This window comes from Tasmannia lanceolata, unplaced genomic scaffold (genome assembly GCF_043159265.1).
Source record: "Tasmannia lanceolata isolate RefF3 unplaced genomic scaffold, GAP_Taslan_0.1 ptg000018l, whole genome shotgun sequence".
NCBI classification, from domain to species: domain Eukaryota; kingdom Viridiplantae; phylum Streptophyta; class Magnoliopsida; order Canellales; family Winteraceae; genus Tasmannia; species Tasmannia lanceolata.
Window position 1 is genome coordinate 26,299,264 of NW_027518695.1, and position 21,693 is coordinate 26,320,956.

At 36.9% G+C, this 21,693-nt stretch overlaps 1 protein-coding gene and 1 long non-coding RNA gene across 11 annotated transcripts in view; one reads left to right on the top strand and one right to left on the bottom strand.

Moving 5' to 3' along the window:
- Positions 1 to 15,080, bottom strand: part of LOC143851039 (uncharacterized) — a 34,622-nt gene extending 19,542 nt beyond the window's left edge. For 6 of the 10 annotated variants that reach the window (XR_013236182.1, XR_013236188.1, XR_013236183.1 and 3 more), the window contains exons 1-2: positions 7,536 to 13,661; positions 7,337 to 7,447 (exon numbers count right to left, since the gene is read on the bottom strand). This is a non-coding gene — a long non-coding RNA (uncharacterized LOC143851039). Of the gene's footprint in view, positions 1 to 7,336; positions 7,448 to 7,535; positions 13,662 to 13,974; positions 13,997 to 14,742 lie in introns of those variants that run through there. The other 4 variants (XR_013236186.1, XR_013236184.1, XR_013236187.1 and 1 more) reach the window with 4 other exon arrangements.
- Positions 15,081 to 17,319: 2,239 nt separating this feature from the next.
- On the top strand, positions 17,320 to 20,746 carry LOC143851955 (alpha-terpineol synthase, chloroplastic-like). The gene is made up of 7 exons (XM_077361469.1): positions 17,320 to 17,791; positions 18,025 to 18,286; positions 18,657 to 19,038; positions 19,402 to 19,620; positions 19,721 to 19,859; positions 19,958 to 20,206; positions 20,312 to 20,746. The coding sequence occupies exons 1-7, from the start codon at positions 17,663 to 17,665 to the stop codon at positions 20,612 to 20,614; spliced, it is 1,683 nt and encodes a 560-aa protein (XP_077217584.1). The 5' UTR covers positions 17,320 to 17,662; the 3' UTR covers positions 20,615 to 20,746.
- Positions 20,747 to 21,693: the final 947 nt, after the last annotated feature.

Here is a 21,693-nt window from a genome sequence, read left to right on the forward strand (position 1 = left end):
GAAAAAAAAAATGGCCCTAGGCATCCATGCCCTAGAGCTCTGATACCATGTTGAGAGAGGTAGAGAAATGAGAGAAAGTAAAGAGTGAGAGAAAAGATTGAGTTAGGGTTCTCCCCCTCACTCATGTAATATAAATAATAAAGAGTGAAGTACAAAGACAAGTATGCCCTTGGGCATTACAATAAAGACCTAAAGACCTGTTAACAATATCAATATCTGATTTATAATGAAATGCATCTAACTTTAAATTGCTCTAAAATAAGCAATGAGGTTACTAATTTGGTGAGCAATATAGTCATTGTAGTTGAGAATCAAACTCCCTAAAGACAATGAATGTGTACCTGTCTATTTTACGCACATCTCAAAGAAAAAAGATACTAATTGAATGTTACCCTTAATAAGTTCTAAAAATCATACAATATATAAACCCTCTTACCCTAGCATAATAAAATATGAACCAATAATATTGGTTCATAGAAAAAAAATCATACAGTATAGCAGCCACTTAAGCATAACCAAACTGCATAGGTCAATGACCTTGTTAAGATTAATTCTGTCTTCTACAAAATATACTTAGCTAACATCATAAGAAATTCTTAAAATTTCTTCAGAAATATTTTCTACAATGAATGAGAACTGCACAAACACTACAAAAAGAATTATAATTCCAATTGAGCAGGATGTCTCTATGAATATGATTACAGGAATAGTATAAACCATTTTCCTGAAAACAGTAGAAAAAAAATCCATAAGAAAAGATAGAATCTAAAAAAGTATGTATTGAAGGCATGCTGAATGCAAACCTTGCACATTTGAAGCACATGGTTTTACAAAACAATATGATTGCAATCAGGATGTATACTTGCATATAAAAGATGTGCAAGAAGGAACTGTGATATATGATAAATAACAACTAAATATGTAATATTTGACTAAGCCGCTCTTGAACTGAAACAAGAAATTATCTTAAGATGCAGTGTTCACAAGAAGTTATCTTGAGCTCCATCAACAACAATTTACTTCTTTCTTGATATCCATCTCTTCATGTGAATACATAAATGAAGAGAAAGTTATTTGATTGTTACCATGTGATGTAGGAATTGGTAGAGAGTAGGTGAGTTTATACAATTTGATGCAAAAATTAGTAAAATATATGAGAAAGAAAAAGATTAAGGGACTGAGGGAACACTCTTGGTTCATAGAACAAAAAGTTGAAACTACAGGTTGACATGTTCAAATTAAACAATTGGAAAAAAAATACAGTCATGCTTGCCTAACATTGAATCCACACATTTGGCAATGCTCGTTTGTGGATGAGACCGGGAGGGTTTGGAAGAAGGGAGGAATCACAGGCGAGCTACGTGATAAGATAAGGAGTCAGGAACCAAGGCATGGTACTTGTAGTATAAGTAACTATCTAATAGTAGTAATTCAGTTTGATACAAAGTGGAGATAGTACTATTCTAATCTGTGTGAGTGGATGTGAATACTCTAATTTGGTAATGCTATCTAATTTTTGAACACTCCATAAGAAGAATGTTGTTTGGAATACAAGAATGCTTCAGTAGGTGCAGCCTCAATGTATTACTTCAGTAGGGTGCAACCTCATTGTAACACAATGAGTCACACCCATTATGACATAGAAAGTTCCACCTTTGCTTGATCTGAACCAGCCAGTCGATAGGCCTTTCTTTGGATCTTGTTTGTCCCAAAAATCTCACCAATCATCTGATCCTAACATCCAATAATGAGTATCTTTTGCCTATACGTGGTCTTTGACCATCCATGCTCAACGAAAAAATATTCAAATTATTGGATGTTAGGATCAGAAGATTGGATTGATTTTTGGGACATAGAGGATCCAAATAAAGGCCTATCGACTGAAAAGTTCAGATCAGTAAGAGGTCCAACCCACTATGATGAAGGTAAGTGGTTTGGTGATCTAAAGCAACCCTCAGCTAAGCCCTACAATGGATGCACCTGTTACAAAACAAATCACCTATTTCGGACAATCCCTTTTTTTTTGCTAACCTTCTGATTTGTGGAGATTTTCACACCATTGGCTTCTAACTTTTGGAGCCCACCATTTACAAATCACAAGTGTAACGGTTAGGATCATGCAATGTGGAAGATTTACTTTTTTTTCTAATAAGCTAGATTGAACCCTTGACATCAGGGTTGATGCATTGAGACAATCTCAACCCAAAATTTGACTTTCTTTGGTAGTAATTTTATGTAATATATGTAAAAGAGATGAGTTCATTTACAAATTTAGATAAATAGTGTACGGGTCAAAGCTTTCGTTTGGCAATTCTAAGAAAAAACTAGAGGACTCATCAAGAAAAAAATAAATCAAAACTGTGTTGTTGGCCAAAATGACTCTGTTTCAGCCTACCCTGCTACAAGACAATAACATTCATCAATAATTTATATCGTTGAGGACTTAGTTCGATTTGTTAGGGTGTGTTCAATATGTTTTGGTTGTTACAGCCAAATACAAATGTTTAGGCCAAAACACTCATATGAGAGAGGCCTTTAAGCATATGCCTGAAAAAACTATTTTTTGGATAAAAAACTCGTATCCCCCCATCCTCCTTGAATAACAATCATCTATTGCTAAAAAGTAAGAAAAATAATCATTTAGAGGGACTAAACATCGGAAATGTGAATTGGACGTGGGTCGATAAGTCAGTCTCCTTTAACCCATTTTTAGGAGTTTCCTTTTGAGGGACGTCTTTTTTATGACTTCAAAATTATAATGTAATTTTGACCTAATATCTACGATATTGTCATCAGTCCATGAATTTGGCACCAAATTTATCTCTATATAATGTGATTAATGGTAAATTAGCAATATTCTAGAAATATATTTAATTGTTTTTCTCTTCTATAGTTCTCTCTCTCTCTCTCTCTCTCTCTCTCTCTCTCTCTCTGTGCGTGTGTGTGTGGGGTGGGGGGGGGGGGGTTGGGGGGGGTTGGGGGTGGCTTAGCACATAAGAACGTTATAGAAGCATGGATATGGCAGTAGATCACACATCTATCATGCATGAAGATTAGACCATTACCTTTATTATTTTTACTATTTGTATGTGTAAAATTTTTCCCTTTTTTTCTTGTTTTCTTAAATTGCATGTAATTGGGTAACAAAATCATAGATTCTTGGATTTGACACACCATGATGCTACACCAATTTTTTTTAGTGGATCATTTGTAGTATCTTACTATTTTTTTACTATTTTTCTTTTCTTTTAAATTTATAAGAAGTGAAATCAATAAAGATGCATGGACTGATACTAAGTTGGTCCCCTATTGCATTTATGATGATGACTTGTGGTAGATTATTAACAAATCATTGCTAGGGTTATACTGCATAGTGACAATTTTATGGACGTTAAGTTGGTCCCCTATTTGTATTTGCAGAGACCAATGCATGATGGAAAGCACAGAAAAGATTGTTGAGTTGGATCTAAAAGCACCTCCTCCAGAGAAGCAGTTTCTTTACAAAGGTGTTGCTTGGACATTTACTTTAGTTGAAGCAATCACTACCAAATAAAGATGATTGATTCTAGATTTTGATTTTGTTGAGGAAAACTAAAGGGTCATTCTAATTGGTCTAGCCTTTGGAGAATGTTTGTATTTGGTCCTAGGGCCATTAGAACTTGTTCTTGATAAACCGGATAGATTTTGCTTTGCCTTGGGTCCAGCCAAGAGATAAGACTATAATATGCCCATTCCTTATAGCCACACTGCAGTGGTGCGTATCAAGCCAACTATCTTAAACTAACTGTCAATTACCAATTTTTTTACCCCCCAAACCTTCCCTATTTGAAGAGATTAATGATCATCACCAAGACATGGAGAATATGACCATGTGTGTGACGAAAAAGAAAAGAATAGACATGGATCTGATAGGAGAATTATCGTGTTTCCATGACAAATTGGCAGAGGGAGCAATTCAATGGATCATTTTCTCAACATCCTAGTTTTGAGGATTCCATTGATGGTGAATTTGATTGAGCACATAGCTCTTGTAGTCTTCCCGAGACTGGTGAGAATAGAATTAGTTTTAGTTATGACTATTTTGGATCATAACTTTTTAATTTTTCAATAATTAATGACTTAATGTTGTATTCCACTTTATCTAACAAGTTGAGGCAATACTTTGAATTTTGACACCACATTGCAGAGACAGCGCGCGCACATTATATTCCATTTTCATAATTCATAGATCATGATACCTTACTTCAGAGATTATTTGCATCATACCATGTAATGAGGTGGGCCAAGTCAATTTGTTTGGCCCAATGAGAGCCGTGGGAAAAACCAAGGTAAAGATATTGTGCATCCATATAGTAGATAATCGTAACAGGCTTAGTTGAGTTAATATGTATATATAAGGATAAAAAGAGTTTGGCCAAACCATTTCAAGGTTAAATGGAGATATAGCCTGTAGCAGACAAGGTCTCAAGTTCAAATCCTTAATTTAGCTTTAGTAGTGGTCTGGGTTGCAATTTTTCTCCTATTTTTGTTCCAGAAAATGTCTATCTACAAACGGTTTGACAATCAACCCTCACCAGTAAGGTAAACATTTGATTGTCTATTTCAACAAAAGAATAAAAAATACAAAGGAGTGAACCTAAGGTGGCAAACGTTTCTTTAATTTTATTTTATTTTTGTTTTCTATGTCCAAAATGTCATTGTATATACGGTTTGACAATCCCTCACCAGTAAGGTGAACATTTGATTGTCTATTTCAACAAAAGAATGAAAAATATAAAGGAGTGAGCCGAGGACTTATCCACTGAAGGTAGGGAAAGCTGAGGACCAGAACCAAGAAAAGTAGATCCCTAGGCATATAAAAAGTAGTTAGGACCATATTAAGAAAACCAAACGTGTCATTTGAAAATCCTTCCAATTTCATCAAACAATTTTAGTGCAAACCTAAAAGTATTTGGAAATGCTTCATAATAGATAATAAGATACATGGCTAGTAACCATTAAAAAAAAAAAACAGAGAGAGATACATGCCTTGTAGCTAAATAATTCAAACATGAGGCTATTGTGCACCACAACGACTACTTGAAATACTTCATGAAAGATAAACGAGATTGAAACCATGCATGTCGAGGACTTAAACTTGGTTTTGGGTTATGAGAAAAGCCAACTCATACAAAACATTCCAAAAAGAAAACTCGAAACCATCAGAGAAAAAGAATTTGAAACTTTCCTGACCCTACTGGGCATTCTCTGTTACTCAAAACCATATGAGAAAAAGAACTTGAAACATGCCTGACATCGGGCCTTCTTTGTTTCACGGTATCCTGCACTAATTTGCTTTGTCCAAAAAACTTTCAGCTAGAATTTTCGACCATAATAAATGCCTCATAGTGACACAAAAATTCAATACGCCCTTCAAACACAAATTGGAGAAGGAAGAAAGAACTCTAATAAAGAAATTTTCATTAAGTATGCTGATTTTTATTTAAATTTTGGGGATATTTTTATTTTGTTTGAGAAAGTCCCTATTTCAAAAACAGGTGAGACTGCTTGAGGCTTCTTGAGTTTTTCTTTTGAATTAAGAAGGTTTAAGTCAAAGTAAGAAGGTTGAATTATGCCTTATAGTTTGAAACAATTTATGATAGGAAATTTTTATTTACAGGAGATTGTAGTCAATTCAATATAGTTTCTATTCATGCTCTTGAAGGATTTTAGCTTGTCTTGGAACTTCTTCAGCAGTGTTTGGATGTTTGCAAATGATTAGGAACGGTCTAGTGTACTTTTGTATCGGAACAAGTGTTTTGGAGGTGAAAAGTTTTTATTTATGGGATGTAACTACCGTAATTTTCGATGAGTTGTGAATATTAGCCTTGAGCTTCTTCTTTGTTGTGCTTTGTTGTCCTCAAAATCATATCAGTACCTACTCCGCGATTTGAATGGTGTTTTGTTCCAATTATATTTGCATAATGGGTTGGACTGGAAGATTTCTGCCATGTTAAAAGAATATTTGGTGTCAGGGGAAGTTAATTTTTGCATTACATAGCTTTAGTGACTATAACACAAATGATAGTTCCAACAATAAAATTGAGAGAGAGAGAGAGAGAGAGAGAGAGAGAGAGAGAGAGAGAGAGAGAGAGAGATTTCCCTCCCCCTGCTTCATGACACATGTTTCTCAAGAAGGACAGAGCTTTCAGATTAGTGAATTCAGAATGCATTTGTACTATAAAAATGAATTCAGATAGAAAACACAAGTGGATTATGGTAGTTCAAGCGTCAAAACTAAAATGAATTCAGATAGGAAACGCAAGTGGCATAAGGCGGTTCAAGTGTTCAAAACTTGGTCAGGGACAAAATGAACTAGCCAAGTTGACTAAATTTTATCAAGAAATATGTTGAGTTAAAGGTAACTCGGTTTCTAAAAAACAAATGGAAAATATTGATTGATTACTCAAAAATCAAGAACCACAAAAGAAAAGAAAAATTATTAGAAAAAACTTTTGAGCAAAGAAAAGACAAACAAGTTAAATTATAAGAAAAAAGCTTTGCCAAACATGTGCTGAACCAAGTTTCAATTGACTAGGAATCAAACTGTCTTCAAGGACAAATCGAGTTTTGAGTTTTTGTCAGTACAAGAAATCCATGTTAACATCTTTAGGATAACAAAAGAAAAAATGGGGATTGCAAGAAAATAGAAGAAATGCAAATAAAGCCATTGACCCGCCGGGCATGCTTTGTGTGAGACTTTTATCAAATATATGAAGTACACTATATGCCATTTTCTATTTCAAACGAACTTCATGGTTTGTGAGCTGCATTTTTCAAATCAGGGCCAAGTATAATAGTGAATCTTTTTCTATGAGATTTGAATCAAACCACGTGTTTTTAGCAACAATGTGCACATTACAAAATAATCTTCACAGCTTATGTATAAAAAGCTTGCCTCTAAGACAAACAAATGCTTCATAGAACAGAAACACCAATGAATTTCGGAAGATGACTTTCATTTTGTTCCTCTGAGCATTGGGACTTCTCGTCCCAGGTTTTATTTGAGTTTTTCAGTAATATAGATTCCCCATTTCTCAAAAAAAAAAAACACTGAAGATGTGAATGCCTTCAATTTAGGATAAGGCAAGCACTCAGATGCATTGAGTGTGAAAATGCTAGTGAAACCAAACCCATGAACAAAAAAGCATTTTGGTTACAATTCAATTAACAAAAAGAATTTCTTTCAACACGGCAATCACGCTAATAAAAGAGAAGACAACAATGTATGATAAGTTATAATTCAATAGAGATGGATAGATAGATGATTAGATAAAAAGAAAGGAACAGAAATAACCTTTGATACTTTATGGTCTTAATATTGAATCCCAGAGTTGGACTGATAACACTAGTGTCCTCACCATTTATTCTCAGTACAATTGTGGTTTTTCCAGAATTATCAAGGCCCCTGCATGAGAAAAATTACTAATGAACCATTTTTATAGAGTAACAGCAATGTAAGTTAAGGAAAGAGGATGAGATTTGAATGAACATACACCACTAGAATCCGCATCTCTTTCTCTTTCCTTTTGATCTTTCTAATGATGCTGAGAAGACCCATATTAGGGAAGATTAAATGCACCCCCTTCCTATTTAGTATGCTTTCCGGAAAACCCTAACCATCTTCTCATCCACAAGAAAACTTCATGCTTGCCTTTGCCGTCTGGGTAAAGAAACAGAGAAAGTTTTATTCGGGGAAAGAAGAATTTCTACTAAACCTTGGAAAACTAGCTTTTGGGAAAAGTGTTTTCCATGAAAAATAAATAAATACATCCAAACATGTCATTTGTGTTGGATTCTTAACCTTGAAAGTTCTTACCTCAAGATGCCAAGGTGCACAACATGAGTAAGCAAGCATACTAATTAGGAAGTAAGAAGCTAAAGTCAATGAACAGTTTAAGCTCATCCCATCAACCAACATCTCATGATCTAATGGCTAGAGAGATCTTACCAAAAATTCAAGAATACCTTTGAATTCTTAGAAGATGATTTACCACTTCATCTTAGACAAAACTATAAACTTTAAATTACTACATAATTAATGTGGAACTTACCTTCGGCCATGGCGATTAGAAGTTGAAGTTGAGATTGCCAATTCCCTCAAACCTTGTTAAAACTACAAACTCCGTTGGGCCGCAAACAATGGAAGAGTGTTCTTTTGAAGAAGGCCTTAGGCTCGATCGATGGAATCTCTTTTTTTTTCTCTCAGATTAGGGACCCTCTTTAGATGGAAACTTTAGCTTTAAAACTATGTGTGTTCTTCCATCAAGCTAATCACATATTTATAGATTATGGGATCACACATTTTTTAATCCCACCACACTTCAAACACTTGGTTTTTCCATAATTTTAAAAACACTTGGAATTTATCTTTAAGACTCCTTTGCAAACACAACACTACTAGATAAGGGATCCAGAATAACCAAATGTTTCCTCTATATGTGGGTCCCACCCAACGTGGGCCACACAAAATGCTAACATTCTCCCACTTGGTCCACATTGGTATACATTCACAAAGTAACTTAGAGTCTTAGATACTTTATTTTGAAAACTTTATGTCCATAGTTTTGGAAAATCCTCAATCCCAAATATTTTTAACTTTATCTTTATTATACACCCTTATAGTATGTCTCAAATGTACGAATCATAGGAGCATACACCTCCAACCGAAAAGTATTAACTTCTATGTATCACATACACCGATTCACAATAATGTACAATTTATGTGTGGTTTAAAACTTTATTGAATAGGCCCGCAAATGTCCATTCGGGTCCACCTTTATCTGTCCTCATGGACAATCCGTTTTATCAAACCTTAACGTGCACGCACCTTATATAAAACAGAATATGTAAAAACATATAAATAGAATCATCCACTTTATGTTGCAACTAAAAGTGGCATAAGTGTAATTAAGCACTAGAAACTACAAGACCTAAATGATCCATATGTTACATTCGGAAGCCCTTTAATCACATGATCCACCGTAGAATGAGTTTAATAGCCACTCGATGATTCAAAGTTCTCAATTAAGCACTAGAAACTACAAGACCTAAATGATCTATATGTTACATTCGGAAGCCCTTTAATTACATGATCCACCGTAGAATGAGTTTAATAGCCACTCGATGATTCAAAGTTCTCTTTAACTTTAAGGAACTCCATGTTACCGTAACAGAATCATCACAGTAAATTACTAACGGCTTGGAGATGGAATCTAGAATCCCAAGGCTTTGATAAAATTTTGCAACCATAATGCCTGCATAGTGACATTGTAGCACGCAAAAAACTTTGCCTCCTAGTGGAAGAAACAGTTAACCTTTGCTTTATGATTTTCTAGTAAATGACGCATTTAACAAGTAGAAAGACATACCCCAATGTCAACTTCCTAGTATCAAGACACCGACAAAGTCTGAAATTGAATATCCTCGAAGTGATTCGATCGTCTGTAATCACTTCCAAGTGAAACGATCGTTTGTATGTAGGCATGTAATCCTTTGTACCCTGAATGTACCGTAAAATATTTTTGCAGCTATCTAATAATCCATCTAAGGATTACTCTGGTATTTCCATAGCATCCTTACAGCGTATCCGATGTCTGGTCTAGTATAGACTTGTGAAGACATCAAACTGTCAACCGCTAAAGCATAAGGATATTCTTCATCTGTTCCCTTTCCAAAACTTTGTTTTGGAGATTGTACCTCACCAAGTTTATCACCTTTAAGGATAGGTGCTACACTAGGAGAACAATTCTACATCATAAACATTTCTAAAACTTTATTAATGTAGGCCTTCTGAGATAGTCCCAAGATATGTTTAGATCTATTTCTGTGAATCTCATTGCTAATGACATATGAGGCTTCACCAGCCTCACCCATATCCTTCATATCAAAGTTTTGTGTTAGGAACTATTTCACTTTCTAAAAAATTAGCAGCTAGCCAAATATCATCTACATATAGGACCAAGAGATAAAATCACTCCCACTGACTTTAAGATACGTAGAATCATGTCAAGAAACTTAAGGTACCACTACGGGAATCCTACTTTAGTCCATATATAGATTTTCTTAATTTGCAAATCTTATGACTACCATTTTCAGACAAAAACCCTTCAGGTTGAATTATGTATACCTTTCCACTAAATTACAGTTGAGGCAAGTCGTTTTTAGCCCCGTTAGGCAAATCTTAGACCCCATTTACAGCCAATGGCTTTAGCCTCGTTAGGCAATTCGACAAGATTCCAGACTTGATTCCTGGCCATATACTCTAATTCATCCTTCATGGTCTCATGCCATAAATTAGAATCATCACCACTCATAGCTTGTGAAAGCGTTAAAGGGTCTTCATCATATGCACATTCCTGGTCAATTTCCTGAAGATACATAATGTAATCAGGAGGGTAGATGGCCTCCTTATTGTCGAAGATCTCCTTTGTGCCACTACATCCTCCAATTCATGTGGATTCTTTTCGGCATCTTCAGCGACAACATCCTCTTGGGGTGATATACCATCATTTGGCATGTTCTCTACAACCACATTCTATGGAGGGTTATGAATTCCGACCACTAGATCTTGAGGTGTATACATAGTAACCGGAGTCTGCACTTCCTCGAAGACTAAGTCTCAAGTTGGTTTGCTCCCACTATTGTCATCATCGTCAAGAAAGACATCGTTCCTTCATTCAACAAACTTGGTAGTAAGATTAGGACAATAAAATTTATAACCTGATCATTCAACAAACTTGGTAGTATGATTAGGACAATAAAATTTATAACCTTTGGACCCCTAAGCATAGCCTATAAAATAGTCACTAACGGTCTTTAGGTCCAACTTCCTCTCATGTGGATTGAAAACCTTAACTGGGCAACCCCGTATCCTTAAGTGTTTTAAACGGGTTTCCAACCATTCCACAACTCAAAGGGAGCTTTAGGAATTGCCTTACTAGGAACCCTATTTTCGACATACATGTCCATCTTTAAGGCTTCGCTTCATAAATTTAATGTGAGTGTTGAGTTACTAATCATACTTCTAACCATGTCCATTTGCATGCAATTCCTCTTTTCTGTCATACCATTTTGTTATGGTGTTCCTGGCATGGAATATTAAGCAATGATGCTCTCTTCCTTTAGGAATCCAGAAAATGAACCTGACCTTTATCCCATTTCAGTGTATCTGTCACAACATTCACCTCCCCTCTGATCCTACAATCTTTATTTTCATTCTAGATTGTCTCTCTACTTCTACTGTGTATACCTTTAAAGGCACTCAATACCCCGACCTTATCAAAGAGAAGGTAGAGATACATGTATCATGTAAGATCATCAATAAATGAGATAAAATACCTTACACCATTCACACAAGGAGTAGGAAATGGCCCACAACTATTAGTATTTATAATTTCTAACTTTTCTGAATTCCTCTTGGCACCCTTCTTGTACTTGTTTGTATGCCTTCCTTTTATGCGGTCCAGACAAGTCTCAAAGTTAGAAGAGTTAAGAGTCGCTAGGACTCCATCTTTTACTAACCTTTTAATACGCTCTATGGAGATGTGACCTAATCTCCTGTACCATAATGTAGAGGAATGCATGCTCTCATGACCACGTTTAATGCCAACACCATTTTTGCAAAGTTATGGTATTATGAGGAAAATAATTCTGGTTCATAGGCCATCAATCAAGGTACCATCACTCTAATGATAACATAAACCTTAATTCTATCAAATGAAGAAAAATGGAAATTGAGGTCCATATCATGGTCCAAAAGTCTAGAGACATATATAGGCATGTAAAAGGTCATTTCTACATGCAAAACAAATCCTGTAGATGGCTCAAGCTGGTAGGTCCCTATAGCCTCCACATGTAAGCGTTTTTAGTTTCTTAAGAAAATAAACCTCTCACTTCCCGTCGATGTCTGTTGGCTGACTAATCCTTGTAAGGTGTTGATAACATGGATTGAAAAGCTGGAATCAATCCACCATGTGTCATTTTGAACATTAACCATATTAGATTCATACAAACGAAATGAGATCACCTTACTTTTTCGCATTACTTTAAGGCAGTCTTTCTTTACACGTCCCTTCTACTTGCAAAATAAGAACTTTACTTGATTATCCTTAGCGCCAGTTTGGTTAACTGATGATTTCTTTGACTTCTTCATCGGAACACTCCTGCCATTCTTTCCTTGATTCTTTCCTCGAATGACAAGATGACTTGTTTCTAGATTCTCTTGTCTTATCCTCCCTTTCTTATGTACGCACATGGTCAATAGTTTATTAATAGACCATTTGCCCTTATGAATATTAGATCCAATCTTAAATCGACTATATTAATTAGGGAGGGAGTTGAGGATAAAGAACAGCAAGAAAGACTCAGAGATCTAAACCTTTAGGGGACAACAATATGCTCTTACACCCCTTTGTTTGTAGTGTGCTTCAAAGATACGAGTTTGCTCATGAGGGTCACAGTCAATGCCTTATCTGAACTGACAAACTGTTCTTGAACAACTTTCATAAATTCCTTGATATTAGTAGTTTTAAGGATAGATGACCTGATGCTTTGAGCTACATGGCTCTAAATGAGCAATAAGCTTAAGCGGTTCGATCTCTTCTACTATTTGTGATGGTCCTTCTCTTCTTGAGTCTCATATGTAAGAGTGGACGATTCATCCACTATGAGAGCAAGATCCAGATCCATCTAACCCAAAATGTGTGTAATCCTATCATTCCACTTAGAATAATTATCCCTAGTAAGGAAAGGGATCCTTGTAGATTCATAATTCAAAAATATTGACTAATTAGTTGTAAAACTTAAACTTACAACACATACTCACTACATGCTAAATTCCAATTAATCCATAATACCAGAATGCCAACCCATATTGACATATCCGGTTGTAAATGTAGCACGTCACTATAACCCTCATGTGGACCGAGGTTACATCACGCATTAGATCCACCCTTAGTAATCGCACCGATCAACTAAATTAGACTTTCATCCCTTCTCCATACCTGTGGGCCTAGGATAAGGGCCTTGATCTAAACTCATTGATCTCACGATTCCAATCAATTCACAATACACAACCGCCTTCCTGTGGGCCAAGTGGCTATGCATTATAAATCCATTGCAATTTTAGACACCATTAGAGTGAAGCAACTGAAAAGTTACATTTTATGCATCAATGGGCATTAATAATGTACCAATTGTCACTTATATTCTCATGGCCATATGATGTTGTGGCCCCTCCCAAACTAATAGAATACCTCTTTATAATTGTATCTATGGGTACACTAATATATGACTAATCCTTGTGTTATATTAAAATGATTTTACTTTATGGGATATAATCAAATGATTCCAAACATCCATTACGAACCGGAAGGATTGCATATAACATAAACAACCAAATTTAAAGAAACATGCACAAAGTAGAAACTGAACCAACAATAGTTTGAATTTAGATTCGAAATATTTGGGGCAAGTCTAAACTTCATTGCAAAAGTTTTGGATCGATCGGATTACCCTCATGGGGAATCCAAATTAATTTTCAACAGCCTTTAGTCGTATGTGAAAAAGAATAAACGCAACATAGGCCCCTAGTAATTAGAGTCCCTTGATCCAATAAGTCCAAAACTTTGTTGGACTGATTAAAACATTGCCATAAGTGGCTGGGCATGTTCCATAAAAGTTTGGGGGTGAATCCCAAACTCTAAACCCAACTTTAAATACCCTCCTAAAGTTGGGATACCAAAAACAGTAACCTATGTTCCTCTGATGGTTCTGAAACCATTGTCATTATGTCCGGAATGCCCAAAAACTTTAGAGTACAGTTTACAACTTTTTGAAATAGTTATCGGAAAAGGCCCAAACACTGCACTTAAATTTTGGGTTCAACTTTAATGGGAGGAAGACACATTTTTTACTAAAATTGTATGAACCGACCTTTTGATCACTCCGAAACCACCTCCATTGGATCAGGAACGCCCAAAAACATTAGGGTACAATTTAACACTTTTTCTAAAACTGATTAAGGTAACCCAAAAATTGAATGTTAATTAAATAGGAGAGTGGTGTTAACATACTAGTAAAATAATAACATAAACTGTACATCTTGTTGGCTCGGCTCGGCTAGGGTTGGGCCCGAGTCAACTCGCTTCAGTTCGGGTTGAGTCGATCTGGCTTAGTCGACTCAGTGAGTCGATTCGGTAGTCTTCCCCAATAGACCATAACCACTATTTTGAAAATTCTAGATGTGTCCCTAATTCAGGCCGGAATTTCGATGAACACCGGAGGAGCTACAGAACTCCAAATGACCCGCCGTTAGTGGCATTGGCTTCCTACCATCGGCGGCTATGCATCCGTACGGTCGGATAGCCGGAGACATCGCCAGAACTCCGACGGTGGTCGAAAAGACAAAAAAAAACTTGATTTTTTGCCGATTTTAATAGCGTTTTCACCATTCTTTCACTGGAAATTGTAACTTTATTCTATAGTCAAAATTGCTATGATTCAAATTAATTTTACATCATCCGCTCTTCAAAAAGTTCATCAAATTGAATTCGATTTAACCATAAAAGGGCGGGTGAATAAAATTGATTTGAATTATCCGTTCAAAACGAATTGAAGTCTCTTGATCAATCGCCACAACGCGAAGGTTGTCTGATACCAATTGTAAACTTTACATTACTAAGTAATTAATGCAGAACTTACCTCCGGCCATGGCGATTAGAAGTTGAGATTGCGAATTCCCTTGAACCTTGTTGAAACTAAGAACTCCGATGCGCCTCAAACAATGGAATAGTGTTCTTCTAATCTGAAGAAGACCTTAGCCTCGATCGATGGAATCGCAGGCGCGATTTTCCTCTCTGATTAGGGACCCTCTTTAGATGGAAACTTTAGCTATAAAACAATGTGTGTCTCCCATCAAGCTCAACGCACATTTATAGATTATGGGATCATATGTTTTTGAATCCCACCGCTCTTCAAAACACTTGGTTTTTCCTTAAGTTTAAAAACAATTGGGATTTATATTTAAGACTCCTTTGCAAACACAACAATAGTGGATAAGGGATCCAGAAGACCAAACGTTTTCTCTATATGTGGGTCCCACCCAATGTAAGCTACACAAAACGCCAACATAAAGTACCACTAGAATCCAGATTTCTACTTATAAAAGGGGCTGGTTTTTCTCTAAATATTTTCACTCAAGAATTACTCATACACTAACGACAGTCTCGCTCAAAGTGCCCCTAATTCCCTATGCCTCTTATCAAAGCGTTCGGTTAGACCATTGTCTGGTTGATTTGAACATCTCGGCACTCCTTGCCCTTGTCCAAATCGCCGTTGTAAATGGATTGCGACTAGACCTGGCAAACGGGTGGGTCGGGCCGGGTTAACCCGCGGGTGATGCGGGTGTGGGTCACACGGGTTGGGTCAGGAGATGACCCGCATTTTTGCGGGTCAGAATTCTGGTGACCCGCGCGGCCCGCGGGAGGGCCGGGTCAACCCGCGGGTCACCCGCAAATTCAAACCGTTGTTTATTCTGGAAAATGTTATCACTGGTTGTTGTACATTGACAATGACAACGTCTAACGAGAAATCATTTCTCAATGTATAAAAATTTAACCCGTCGCATCAATTAATGTATAGATATACTTTTTTAAAGATATGGGAAGAGGCAATGAATCTTCTCTTCTTTTTCAATATTTAATTAAATATTAACCCTACCACATCATCTAATGGATAAGAACGGTGACGTGCCCTTCTCCGCCACCTACACGTGCCAGTTTTTAAATGCTAGACATGAAAGTATGAAACACCTTTTGTCTTTTACTTTTGTCTAAAATACGCGATCCATAATCATCTTTTCCTCCATGGGCGCCGAGAAGAAACCCATCCGGAGAAGAAGCTAAAGGCGGAGAAGAAGTCCAAAGGCGGATTAAGAAGCGGTGGAGCCACCGGAGATAAGATAAGTAGAAGAACATGGTGTGAAAAAGGGGATCTAAAGATTTGCTAGCGTCCTCTTTTCCTCCTCAAAATGTCTTCTGCGAAGGATGCTAGCAAATCCCACTACGAGCGGGTGCCCGCGGGTTGACCCGACCCGACCCGTGTTTTTACATTGCTAGGTCTAATTGTGACTAGGACAACTTCAAAGGGTTGAGTGTTGGGAATTTTATCTTAAAATTTGGAGGCAAAATTCAAAACAAGAATCTCCCTCTTGCCTTATAAACTTCTTGTCATTCAGTGAGGTTTTAAACTTTAACCCAAGACCTTTATATATGTGTGCTCCATGTGTGTGTGAAATCCAATCTAAAAAGTTTAGTCACACATTGGAAAGTGGAGAAAACTTTTGTCTCCTTATAAGAAGTGTTGTGAGAAAAGGCTTGGGCCTTTCAAGGGGCATTGTATTTGTTTGGGTGAGCCCATTTTAAGTTGAACTAAAATAAACAAATGCACGCTTGCCTGGCCAGGTCGGGCCGGGCCGGGCTGGGTCGTGGTTGTTTCTTCCTAAATGACTTGTTTGAACACGCAAAGTGACTGCTATAGAGAAGACACCTCAAGATTCTCGCTCTCTATTCCTCCACCATCAGCTCCGTACCTGACCACATCTTGGAAGTGATTCCAAGAATATGAGTATGCGAATGCACGTCTACTAGAGTATGTGGGCTGTTTTATTTTGGAGGTTGGTTCACCCATCTCGGTTCTCCTGTAGGGAGTGAATACAATTCTCAAGAAGAGTGACCAAGTTGGCAAGACTCCACAATTTGCGAGCATGCACATGCTATACACAATGATTGATTTTTCTGAAATTAATAATCCGCCTCCATCTTTATATTCATCAGAAGCGTATTTTATACCCCATTCTTAAATTTTAATCAGAGTAGTCATATTACAATCAGTCTGTCAGTCTACCATATCCTTATGCAAAAATGTGGTGCATGCGTGACCGTGTTCACAAAGTAATATTCCATACAATCATAATACATAGACATGATCAAGGTTTTAAATTTATGTTCTGGGGGTAATTTTGGACCTAGCCGAAACCGAAATTTCAGCCGAAATCCCGAAATTTGGTAAATACATGAAATTTCGAATTTTTGGGCCGAAATTTTGGCTGAAATTTGGGAAAGGAATAAAAAATTAATATATATTTTTTCAAATTTTGCCAAAATTAAAGAAAATTCTGAAATTTCGGCCGAAATTTGGTACGTTTCGCCAATTTCAGTTTCGGAACGTTTCGGTTTCGGTCTTGACCGAAATCCAAAATTCGGTCCGAAATTTCGGATTTTGGACAAAATTTAAGACCTTGGACATGATAGAGGTTGATGAAGATCAATTGATTTGGATTTGAAGTACCATATAAAAGGGCAGCAATTATTGAAGCCTCATGTTCCATGAGATGTAAGAGGGTTTAAGCCATCTTTCCTTATTGGGAAAAAAACAGCCTCATGTTCCATGAAATATAAGAGGGTTTAAGCAATCTTTCTTTATAGGGGAAAAAAACTTGTCACATAAGAGTGAAGTGGGTATAAATAATTCGATCATTTGTCACATAATCATAAGACGGCCTTTCTTCTCCTCTTCCTGTCCATCCCTAATCCGTCCGCCAAGAACTCAGATAATTTTAAACATGGCTACATGTGTTCTATGCACTCAAACACTGAAGCCGAGTCAGCCAACAATCACTCGGCGATCAGCAAACTACCAACAAAGCTTCGCGGATTATGATTTCATTCAGTCACTAAAGAGTGATTACAAGGTGATAATCACAATCTATAGCCCATGTTTCCTAGCCATGAAATTTTAGTCCTCCGTCCTACCCTCTCAATTAATTCTCTCCCTCTCCCACTCTTTCTTTCCATTTCTCACCACTTGACAAAACTAATATTTCCTGAATTTTTTTTATGGTTTCCAAACATGGCCTTAATGTTTTCGGTTTAATTTCCCATCATTTCGTGTGTGGATTTTACCAAGTTTCCATTCAATATGCAGGGGGAGGTTTATGAGAAACGAGTCCAAAAGTTGAAGGAAGAAGTGAGGTGTTTGCTTGAAAAGGTCGACCAACCTCTAGATCGACTGAAGCTGATTGACACCCTTCAATGCCTAGGGTTGGGATATCACTTCAAGAAGGAGATCAAGGAAGCACTACGTATCATATCCATCAATGACAAGAACATGCTGAGGGGGGACAGTCTCTCTGCTACGGCTCTCCACTTTAGGCTCCTTAGACAACATGGGTTTGAGGTCTCACAAGGTGTATAATCTCGTGAAACAACCAATTACACCAAAAGCTTGAGCTGTTAGACTTGGTGTTATTTAATCATTTATACTTCAACATTCCCCCTCATGTGTGGCCCTTCTTTTTACACGTGGCTCATGGGCCCCTGTTTTGGGTTGGCCATACACATGGATTTTCAATACATTAAAGAGTTGTTGGGTTTTGAACCCAAGACCTGCCGTGAGGCAATAGCTCTAATACCATGTGAAACAACCAATTACTATGAAGCTTAAGCTTTTAGAGTTGGTGTTATTTATTCATATATACTTCAACCCATATTCTTCATCAGATAATGGTTCACGTAAACTTGCTATGATATCTAAACTTTGTGGTATTTGTGAGACAGATGTTTTCAATGGCTTCAAGGATGACAAGGGTGATTTCATGGTATCGCTTTGTGAGGATACAAAGGGGATGTTGAGCTTGTACGAAGCTTCGTACCTTGCTTTTGAAGGAGAAATTATCTTGGACGAGGCCAAAGCCTTCACGACCATTTATCTCAAGGATGCACTCAACAGTAAGAGCATAGAGCAGAAGCTGGAAAGACAAGTAGAGCATGCCTTAGAGAGTCCCTTGAATTGGAGGGTGCCAGCCATAGAGGCTAGGTGGTATATAGAAGAAACATATGTTGGAGAAGAGGACATGAGCCATTTGTTATTTGAGCTGGCTAAGCTTGATTACAACATGGTGCAAGGCATGTATCAGACCAATGCTAAAGCCATGTCAAAGTAAGAGGACAAGAGATGTCTTTCTCATATATCGTCTATTTATATGCAAATCTAAAAGTGAGCCTATGTGGCTGCTCTCTCATGCAACAGCCAGCTGCAAAATGCCACACACACACATGCATGCATGCATACATACATACATACATATACTATATAGAAAAAAAGAAATTAGGTGATTTTTTGATTTTTTTTTTCGAATATTCTCCTTCACCCTTTCTCTTGAGTTACTAACCATATAATTTTGAAAATCAAAATTGGGAAGTTTTGATATCATTTTCTTACACATATTAAGAATGTGAGTGGGTGTGTAAGGCACCTCCCAATGGAATTACATTATTCTTATCTAGCGCTCTTCCGTCTTAGGTGGTGGGGAAATTTGGGTCTTGGAAAGCACTTGAACTTTGCCAGAGACCGTTTATTGGAGTGCTTTATATGGGCTGTTGGAACTGTCTCTGAACCCGAGCTTTGGAACGGTAGATCTGTGGTTACAAAATTGGCTCAACTACTAACATCCATTGATGATGTCTATGATCTTTATGGTTCCCTTGAAGAACTTGAGCTTTTTACAGATGCCATTGATAAGTTAGTATTTGTATATTTTTCCCATTTTTCTACTAGACATTTTGTCGTTGCCTATTGTCTAATTCTCATACTTACTAACTATTTGATGAATTTTTTTCAGATGGGATGTTAATGCGACAGAACAACTTCCACTGTATATGAAGATATGTTTTCTAGCTCTCTTCAACACTATAAATGAAATGGCTTATGACACCCTACAACAACATGGATGGGAATCCATTGCGTACCTGAAGAAACTGGTATGGCTATCAAGTTAATTTTCCCTATTTGGCGATGCAAAATCTAATTTCATTCTCACACCTGCAACTTAACTAGTAAGTGTTTTTCCTTAATTTAGTGGTCAGATCAATGTCATACATACCTTGTGGAGGCAAAGTGGTATAACAATAGATACACACCCACACTTGATGAGTATCTTAACAATGCATGGGTTTCATCAACAATACCTCTCATCATGGGACACGTTTATTTTTCATTGACCCAAAAGGTAACAAAGGAGGCACAAGAATGCCTAACCAACAATCCGAATATCGTACGCTGGTCATCGATTATTGCTCGACTTGTTGATGATTTGGGGACTTGCACGGTACATAAGCTATATTACACACAGGAGTGTTGATTTTTCTCTCATATGACTTCTAAGTATTACAATATTTATTTGAATCATCATTTTCATTGTGTATTTTTTCAGGCAGAGCAAGAGAGAGGAGATGTTCCCAAATCCGTCCAATGTTACATGCATGAAACAGGCTCTACAGAGGCAGTTGCTCGCGAGCATATAAAGGGTCTAATTAGTGATGTGTGGAAGAAGATGAATAAAGATTCTATCTCTAATTCTCCTTTTCCAGAGCCTTTTATCAATGCAACAGTGGGTATGGCACGGGCGAGCCATTTTTTTTACCAATACGATGACGGATATGGTGTTCCAAACAACGAAACCAAGGAGCGAGTCATGTTATTGTTGGTTGAACCTATTTCAATTGAGAAACAATAAGCCCGGTTTGGCTTAGGAAAAAATGATGGGGATTAGATCATATTAGTGTTTAGCAATGTATGTGCAAATGTATTGTTATCTATATGAATAATGAACTCGATCGGTATAAGAAGATATACAATTTATATTTATGGTTAATCATGATAATGTTTCCCTCGCAGTGTTTCAACGGTGTGGTGTAGAACCCTCAGTTTGTTGCTATAATTTCAAATAAGGTTTATATAGAAGATTGTGTGTTAGTTATTTTTTATTCATTTTTCTCTCCAGATATTGCTAAAATATATTACTCTTGACACTAACAGAGAAAACAATAATAAGGAAAAAGTCCTTGTCATCAGTTTCTCAAGAGAAAAGACTCATTAAATATGACTACCATCCTTTATTATTGTATTCTGGTCGGGGTCTTGCCTAACCCCAACTTACCCATCAAATATATATATATATATATATATATATATATATATATATATATATATATATATATATATATATATATAGAGGAAAGTGTTTCTACTCGGTCCCCTAGATAAGCTTATCTACTCCTCCCTTTAAAAAAATACAGTGGGCCCACGCTGTTTGGATGATCCAAAGCATTCATTTGATAGGTCTTAACATAGATAGGGTGTGCCCAAAAAATCAGCACCAAAGGGTCATCCTAGCCCTTCGTTTTGTAGTGCCTTGTGGTGCCCAGAATGGACACATATAAACGTCCACGTTTATATGCGTCCATTTTGGACACGGTGTGCCCAACAAAACGAAAGGCTAGGATGACCCTTTGGTGCTGATTTTTTGGGCACACCCTATCTATGTTAAGACCTATCAAATGAATGCTTTGGATCATCCAAACAGCGTGGGCCCACTGTATTTTTTTAAAGGGAGGAGTAGATAAGCTTATCTAGGGGACCGAGTAGAAACACTTTCCTCATATATATATATATATATATGAGGAAAATGATTGTGAGCTTGAAGCTCATATAGCTTATATGAGCTTGAGAGCCCAAACACATGTGGGCCCACATTGTTAGGATGATCCAAAGCATTCATTTGAAAGGCCCTTACATAGATAGGGTGTGTACAAA